At 43.8% G+C, this 9,276-nt stretch overlaps 1 protein-coding gene across 1 annotated transcript; it reads right to left on the bottom strand.

Annotated features, from left to right (window-relative positions):
- Nucleotides 1-3,347: 3,347 nt before the first annotated feature.
- Nucleotides 3,348-8,407, bottom strand: LOC110289184 (solute carrier family 22 member 21; the record flags this gene model as incomplete). The annotated part of the gene is made up of 4 exons (XM_021155346.2): nucleotides 3,348-4,728; nucleotides 5,069-5,204; nucleotides 6,388-6,570; nucleotides 8,193-8,407. Coding segments are annotated over 4 exons (607 nt in total), but the record flags the coding sequence as incomplete, so codon positions are not given.
- Nucleotides 8,408-9,276: the final 869 nt, after the last annotated feature.

Consider the following 9,276-nt stretch of genomic DNA (forward strand, 5'->3'; position numbering starts at 1 on the left):
CTCCCACTACCCCGGCGCTGATCCAGCCGGATGAGGCCTGTGGCCCTACTCAGGCCGGTTTCTGCTTCCCTAACTAATGCAGTCTCAGGTCCCGCGCACAATTGGATTGGAGCAGAAGCTGTGTTCCACTCACCAGAAGTCTTAAGATCCTGTGGTGGGTGTTGTGGGTAGCTGGCGAGTGTCCTCCCCCAAATTTTAAAGCTCATTGTATAAGAGCAAAGGCTTGTAGTAAAATTCCTTCAGAGGGATCAAATATCTATACAATGAATAATATGCACTGAAGGATTCAAATTTCTTGTATTGAAGCATCAACAATTTTTTTGTATAGTGAAGGGCTATTAGCCATTCTCTGTGGTAAAAGTTTCCAATGATATTATTTCATTGCTTTTTTAAAATTACAAGCAGGATCACTAATGCAAACCTTTTACAATCATCAAGATGCAAGAGATAGTATAAAACCAATATTTTAAATTTATAATAATTTTATATGTATTTTTTTGGAATGGCAGGTAAGCCAAGTTGTAATGCTCCCATAAGTTCCATAGTTTCATTAACTTTTTGTAAATCTTGCAATAATCTCACTTGCCTGATTTCTTCTTAATTACCAATATGGGTGAGTTAAAATCTTGAGCTTATTATTGAATTGTAGACTGCAGCTGATGGAACATTGGCAGTTTAATTATACGTTTTAAGTTTCTTTTGCAATATTAGAGCATAACCATAATTTTGGAAAGCAAAACCAATTTTTTAACAGAGCAAACAATCCATTCTCTGTTAAAAAAAAAACACCAAGTTCATTACTTTCATGTTACAAAGTCTGGCTGCCAGTTCTTATATATAAATGCATGATGGTGCCTGTACTGGCTGGTTTTGTGTGTCAACTTGACACAAGCTGGAGTTAACGCAGAGAAAGGAGATTCAGTTAAGGAAATGCCTCCATGAGATCCTGCTGTAAGGCATTTTCTCAATTAGTGGTCAAGAGTGGGGAGGGCCCTTCTTGGGTGGTACCATCTCTGGGCTGGTAGTCGAGTTCTATAAGAAAGCAAGCTGAGCAAGCCAGGGGAAACAAGCCAGTAAGTAAGACCCCTCCATGGTCTCTGCTTCAGCTCCTGCTTCCTGACCTGCTTGAGTTCCAGTCCTGGCTTCCTTTGGTGATGAACAGCAGTGTGGAAGTGTAAGCTGAATAAACCCTTTCCTCCCCAAGTGCTTCTTTGTCAGGATGTCCATGCAGGAATAGAAATTCTAGCTGAGACAGTGCTGCTTCTTATACCTCGTTATTTTAAGTCCCATAAGCCTGGTTTTTAGAACAAGAATTACTTTAAGTATTATCCCAATGTAGAGGTATCTATAGAGACTTGTTTCTCTAGGTTGGCTCATGCCATGTGTTGTTGTCTAGAATGACTCTAACAGAGTTACCAGTTTTAAGCTAACTTTCTCTTACCAATGTTACAAAATTTTAATCATACCCAATAACTTATAAGCCAATAACCTATAACCAAGATATGCACAGCATATTTATACATTTAAGACCAGTCAGAAACAAGCATGAAATGAGTGGCCACATTAACCACAGCCAAAATGTAACCATTTTTTTCTTTTCAACATGAAACACAGAGCAACAATTAAACAATGGAACAAAAACACAGACATAAACTGACAGACATGGACAGATTGGCTTGCTAAGGATAGACCGAAAGATAACTAGATGTGCCAAAGGGGCCCAGATATCTACCTATGCGACAAACAACCAGAAGCATTCCTCCAGTAGGAGCCAGAGAGGAGGCGGGACTATGCCTCCCGACCTCCTCCTATCCCTAGGAGAGCTCTGGAACAGCTTATGTTCATTTTCCTTCTCTTTCACTAAAGTGTCCCAGATTTGGGGGGGGGGGGCACGACACAACTGCTTTTCTGAAACCCATTCTCTCTCTTATATCTAGGGTTAAACTATCTCTCATTAGGGTCCAAAGACTAAAACCATCTATGTGAATTATCTTTACTCTTTTAGATTTTAACATAACTCAAAAACACACACACAAAAAAGCATTCTACAATTACCTTGTCCCTTTTTACAAGGTTTATTCACTGCTGGCCCAAATCTTCTTTATTTTCCTTTGCCTTTGCTGTCTTTGCGCAACACTCACTTCCTGTGGTGTCCTTCACTGTATCCCACTGACTTGCACCCCAGGTTGGGCGCCATCTGACCAAGCCAGCTCAGTCAGTCAACAGGGCCTCAAGGGCAAGAGTGAGGATTGAAAAGAAAAAGACAATTAGAGAAACATTATAACATCTCTCCAGCCAGTGCTGAGGACAAAGCAGCTTTAATTTTTCCCAGCCAGCTTTTATACCATTCTAGGTACTAGCAGAGAATAGGATCAGTTCTTAGATCAAAGACAAAGTGATTCAACACAGCAATGAACAAAGAGATCACACCAGGTAGTAATCAGCAAAGCAATAAACAAGGTCCCCTGAATCCAAGACAAAAGGGAGGTCACACCTTCCTTGGCTGTGCTCACCTTGATCCTTGCATTAGCCCAAATGTGAATATTCTTATCTGAGCCTCTTTCCTTGAGCCCAGCGACAAGTACTTGCCAAATTTCTATATGCAGTACCAAAAGCTCTCCATAGCTGTTTCCTGGGAGACCTAGGATAAGTGCATTACACAGGTGCAGTTCATGGTCAATATTAAGTAGATGCCTACGAGCTAAATCTTAATCCCAAACCACTGCTACAATTAGTCTATAGAAGAGTTGCATGTACTGTGTCCAGGTAGATCAGTCAAGGTTCTCTGAAAGAACAGAAATGATAGAATGAACTCATATATACTAAAAGCGGAGTTACTAGATGGTTTAGAGGCTGTGGTCTGAGCAATTCAACAATGGCTGTCTCCTGTGGAAAAGCTAACAATTGGGGAGTTGTTCATTCCCCAAGACTGAATGTCTCAGCAGTTTCAACTGGTGCTGGAGTCCCAAGAAGGTCCTAGAGAACTGTCAGTTTTCAGTCCATGTGGGAATACAGATGTGAGTTCTAACACCAGAGCAGGGGTTAGGAACAAGATAGATGAACTAGCTAGTGATAGCGAGGGCAAAGAGGCAGAAAGTAAAAACTTACCTTCTTCCCTGTGAGCTGTCACGAGAAGATATGGACCAGATTAAGGGTGTGTTTTCTGACCCTCAGTGATTATAGATTTAAAATAGATCTTCCACATCAAATAATCTAAGCACAAAAAATTCCTCATAGGTGTGTGGCTAGCTGCTTTTAGTTAATTCCATATATCATCAAGTTTATGATCAAGATTAGTTATCACAAAAGATCCTAGCCAATTCTAGAAATAAAGAATGTAGTCAGTTGCTATTATTTATTTATTTTTAAAAAATAGTTTATTAAAACCATTTCATTGCCCAAGGCACTTCAGTAGCCTTCACAAAATACAGGTTTTTGTGTTTGTTTTGTATTGTAAGTGGGTGAAGCATGTGCTTTCGGAGCACCATGGCAACATAATCAGAAGAGAAGACAATCACACTGAACACAAAACACCCACCGATGTGACATGCCTGCAGCCAGCTACTCTGAGAGACTGTGAACACAATTTACATTTCTTTCTTGTAATTTTCCTCATGATTACACATCGTAAAAGGAAGAAGCATAGTGTTATTAGTTTTGGCACTCAGAGCAGCTCTAGTGGCTAAGATTGGGAAGGCCTTGTATGGTGGTAACTGCACACCAGCCAGGGTGACCCTGGGCTGGGGAACACAGGCAGTTCCCAAGCTTCTGCTAAGGGACAAATAGCTTGAGACACAAACAGCAGATGACAAACAAACAAACTCCCCATGACAGTGCTGGGAGAGGGAAGGGACACTCTGTTATCCATACATTTCCTTCAAGACACAGATAAGTGGCTGGCAGCCAGAATTCTGATTTACACAGCAGTGGAAGACAAGCCTTGGCCTCAACAGTAGATTTCTCACAGGGCCTGGACAAGCCCAGGACCCTGACCACACACACAGTACCTGGCTGTGGGACTGAGCAGTCACAGTCCACACATTGTCTGCTTTATGGACCAGCTTCCACCTTAGTTTCCTTTGGGCTCCCTCAGTCTTGTGTTATGTCACGAGTTAAGAGCGTTGCAGTTAAAACTTTTTAACTGAGAAAAGACGAGAAATCAAACTATCCATGGAATCATTTATTTTCTGAAAAGATTTTTTTTTTTGTTTCCTTTTGGTGCACTTGATCAAACCCAGGGCCCTGTGTAACCTAGACAAGGACACTGCCCCTGAGCCACACTTATTCCTTTCCTATAAGTTCTGCAGTTAAGGAAAGGAGGGAAAAACAGACCTGCTGTTCTATGTGCACCCTTATCAGGTCTTACAAAATAACAAAGCATGTCTAGCAGATGTTTCTTATAGTCTTCCAAGTCCTGCTTGTTCAAGAGACTCAATTTATTTCTTTGGAAGGCCCAAGGTCCACCACTGTGATGGGATGTGCAAGCTGTGTGTAGTTAGCCTTGGCGGCCCTAGAGGAAGGTGACTCTCCAGGACAGATGCTAGTTAGACACAATGCCAACACAACAGAAAGCACTCGGTCACTGACAGTATTTCTGACAACATACAGGTTTTCAGTTCAGTTCAATCAGCTTCTGGACTAGGTGTTAAAAGCCTTTAGGTTCGGGACACATTTCCTTTAGACTCCTTCGGGGACCCTTTCTTGTTTAGGGATTGCATTTGTTTTAGTCTATTAAAACAAGAAAAACAAATGTTACTTATAAATCTTACAAAGATACCCATCAGTTGCAAAACAAGCAAGCCAGATTTAGGAAGGAAAAAACCCCACCCCACCTGGTGGGTTCTGAAGTTTCCCATAGTCTTTGCACTAAACTAGAACTGCTGCTTTCATGGGCGTGCACATGGTCATACGGGCTTGGGCCATCGCCCTCAACAGCACCATGGTTAAAGGAGTCTAGGGATTTGTGAGACACAGTATGCAGAGAGCACTGCTTCAAAGGCTTGTGGCCTTAAGACTTGGCAAGGATGTGACTCAATATACCTACAGTATGGGGAGGGAAGTCTCTTACTTTTTGACCTTTTGCATCTCATCAATGGTTTCTGGGAGAGAAACCCCAGAACTCTCTGGGAAGAATAAAGTGATGATAGCTGTCAGGATGGTTAGACTTCCCATGAGCATATAAGGTAGGCGGCGGTCATAGGCACCTGTGGTCAAGCAGAGGACCCAGGTTACAGTGAGACTAGGTCTTAGTTGGGCCTTTTATTCTCTCTGGACTCTATATAGCGCTTACTGTCCTGTGGGTTCCAGTGCTTCCCAAAGCCTGGGCTGCCAGAGTGAAGTCTGGCATCTACAGATTCAGAACCCAGACCAGGAACACATGTGCCCAGAGGTCCAGCCGTGTTTACATTGGACAAGGGAGGTAGAAGGGAACAGAGACAGGACAGCTGCAGGGTTTCCAAGCAACACAAGGTGCTTGTCCAGGACAGGAACAACTTTCCACCTCTGCAGATGTGTCACAGTCTGATTTACACTCAGGTTAGACTGGGTACTGCCCAATTAGCACCATGTAGCATGCTTGCAAAGTAATTGCTACTCTCTGGACACTGGCAAGTCCTCTCCTGAGCTAGAGATATGCAGAGGAGAAGCAGCTGCCAGGAGGGAGTACTTCTCTGAACCATAGAAACTGGTGTCCTGATACATAAAATGTCAAAAGGCAGATCTTTCCAGGGCATAAAACATCTTGTCAAGTGTGCCATGCAGGCCTCTATATGCCACCTAGTCAGCAGGCTGAGGCAAGAGGAGCAAAAGTTCAAGCCCAGCTCATACAACTTAGTGAGCTACTGTTCTGAAAAGTAAACTGAGGGCCAGGGAGATGGCTCAGCTGGTTAAAATACTTGCTGCTAAGCTTGGAGACTGGAGCTCCACCCCCAGGATCCACATGGTAGAACTGACTCCCTAAATTGTTCTCTGACCTCCACAGATAAGCTGAAGGAATGAAGTGTTTATGTTACGGCAACTGTCTGTCTATCAGACCTCTTGCATGGAAGGGATTCTCTTCATGTTCCTAACTCTAAGGAAAATTNCTCCAGGAAAGTACACTGCCTCCCTAAAGCATTTCTTCAGATGAAGAAATTGTACTCTGCGATGGGGGGTCTGGGGAGTCTGAAATAGAAACTCCCAGACTTCCTCGTTCCCATCTAGCTGTGCTGTGAGTTACCTGACATTTGCAAATGAGTGCCTTCTCTACACTACACTTGGAAAGGAACCTTCTCCAGTCAGGGATCCAGTAACTGTAGCATCCTGCTAACTACAGGTGCTTGTTCTCCAGCTCACAGTAAGGCTACTTAGAGCTTCTGTCCCATCACTCCAGTGCACCATGGTACTCACCAAGGTAAACAAAGTAGGGAGACAGGATGCTGCCAAGGCGGGATGCTGTGGAGCTGACCCCCACACCCATGTTTCTGACCACAGTGGGGTACAGCTCAGCTGTGTACACATAGACCATCGAGTAGGCAGAGGTGATGCCAAACTTCCCCACCATCACCAGGGTAGTGGACAAGTAATGTAAGTCTGGAGAGACAAAGAGAGTTAGCAAAGGCAAGAGAGTCAGTGCAAGGGTTCCCTGAGGACTTCTCTTCCCCTTTCTCCTTGGTTTGGGGTGGAGCAGTTGGTCAGTTTCTGAAACTTTCCATCAGAAGAAAACACATGGCTAAGACTTCTTAAAGGAGATTAGTAGAGGAGACAGGGCACTTCATGTATGTAAGGGTGCATGTTTCTCAACCCTGAGGCCCAGATGGTAAGCTCCCTGTCAGCCCAGCCCACCTACCTTCCAGAAGTCATCCTGTGTCATGGATGAGCTGCTTTACCTGGTCCTCATCCTGAGGGCACCATGGGGTTAACTAAGGACTTGTAAGTGAATGGGGGAGTTCAGTTCTAACTCAGGTCATGCTTGCAGGCTACTCAAGAAGTTCAGAGATCTGGGCTTTTGAGGTGGCTCAGTGGGCAACAGAGCTTTCAGCCAAGCCTGGAAACTTAAGTTTGATCCCCAGGATCCACACATTGGATGGGGAGGACCAACAGTTCCCACTTCCTACAAGTTGTCCTCTGACCTCTACGTGTGTGCTGGAAACATGTCTTCCTTCTCCAAATAAATAAGTGTAATAAAATCACTGAAAAAAATGACAAAACTATAAACCATCTGATCTTGGGGCTGACCCTCCAATTGACTTCACTGCCTAATGAGTGTAACTAAGTGTCCCACAGCTCACTCTGAGCTCAGGTGAGTGCCACTGCAGCCACTGCTAGGTTCCATAATTGCATATTCTTGTGTAGGGATGGGGGCCTTATTCTCCAAAGGAAATGACCAGAGGTTTCCAAACCACAGGGGTATGCGTGATTCTGGCAAACAATGGACAAATAAAACTTGCCCCGTGGTCAGAAAGAACTACTGCCCTCTAGTGGGCTACCAAGGCAGCCTTAATCATGATCCTTGATCATGCTTGGGTCATTCCCATTACAACATCAGAGCAATAATGTAGCCCAGGCTGACGTCAGGTTCCCCAAATGGCCAAGGATGACCTTGAACTGATTCTCCTGCATCTTCTTCTTGTGCTGGGATTATGGGTGTGACCCACTAGGCCTTGCTCTGTCTTCCCTATCAAGTCTTCTGAAGTGTTCTCCCTGACTTTCCCCCTTAGGGGTCCTGCTACCTCATGTAAATTTTACTGAATGCCCCTTGTTTAGGGTACTACTCATGACTAAGAGCACTTTAGATGCGCTGAATTTCCTTTATTTCTGTTCACCATCTGTGAAGTACCAGCATCTAACTTGCCTTCTCTACTAGGAACAGACTCCATGCAGACCCACTCCAGCTATTCCTTGAATAAGTTAATAAGACAGGACTAGTGGGATGACTCTCTTATCTCTTTATTCTAGAGAGAAAAATATAAATGAATATATTAATTTAGGCCTGGGGTTTAATTAACCAACAGCACGATGATTTCTTCCTACCAAACAAAGCCCAGGCCATGAAGAGCACTCTGGTTCTGTGACACCACCTCATGATTTTTAAGTAAAGATTGTGTACATGAAGCACACACATAATGCTCTTGACTGTATACACTTCATTCATAGCCTGGTTTGAGAAAGGGAAATACTCAGGATTGTAAATGAATGTTGAATGTGGTCCATACCTGAAGGCACCAGTTGTACTAAGAGAAGGACACTGCCACCCAGGAAGAGGGAACCAGCCATAGAATAACGCCGGGACACATGCTGCAGCAACAGCCAGGCCAGTACATAGGCTGGGACTTCAACAGCCGCCAGTAGGAAGCAGTTCACATAGATGTTCCCATTCAAGTTAGGAGTGTCAAGAGATAGTCCAAAATAGCCCACTGATATGGTCAGCCTGCAACAGGGTACAGAAGAGAGCTGGAGAAGCAACATCCATCTCCCCAGACCCACACACCTTCACAAACCTTCATCCTGAGAAGTTCTGAACTGCTCTTGATGCAGGGAGTGGGGGGGGGGGCAGTAGTAAACTCCACCCTGGGCCTTACTACGTAGCACAGAAGTTAAGTTTTGTTGTGTAAATCATTTCCTGATTTATATCCCAGAACATCCCATAAAGAAAGTGTCTCAGCAAAATGCTTCATATAATTCACAATGACTTATTACTAGAGAAAGTCCCAATTTGTGTTTCAACATTAGAATCTTACACTGAACATTGGGTTTACAAAACCCCAATTTCCCAACCCCTTTGGCAAACCTGTATCTTAAAAAAATGCATACATTACAATTCATAGCAGTAGCAAAATTACAGTTATGAAGTAGCAACTTGAGTAATTAATTTTATGGTTGGGGTTTTCTACAACATGATGAAGAGTATTAAAGGTTCATAGCATTAGGAAGGTTGAGAACCACCAGTCTATGAACATCCCAGAAGGGCCCTATCTTACTTTCATGTTTCCAGAAAGCTCTTAGCAGCTTCAGGAACATAAAGCATAAAGTGTCTTCACTAAGACACTTCTTCAAACCTCTAACTGTCCTAGCTAGAGAGTGTGTTATCAACAGAGAATTGTTTAAGAGGGATGGGGTGGGGGTGGGGCTGTTTAGGGTGTGTGGAAATGAAGGACAATGAGGACCCAATGTAGGGGCGTTCCCTCTGTCTCCACGAGCACAGTAGAATTGCTGTCAGTTTCTTCCTGGCTATTTACCACAGAGGGAAGGGACAAGGAACAGGACAACTAAGGAAGGACCTGTGGGATTCCCTTGTGG

Source organism: Mus caroli, unplaced genomic scaffold (assembly GCF_900094665.2).
Source record: "Mus caroli unplaced genomic scaffold, CAROLI_EIJ_v1.1 scaffold_22436_1, whole genome shotgun sequence".
Taxonomy (NCBI): domain Eukaryota; kingdom Metazoa; phylum Chordata; class Mammalia; order Rodentia; family Muridae; genus Mus; species Mus caroli.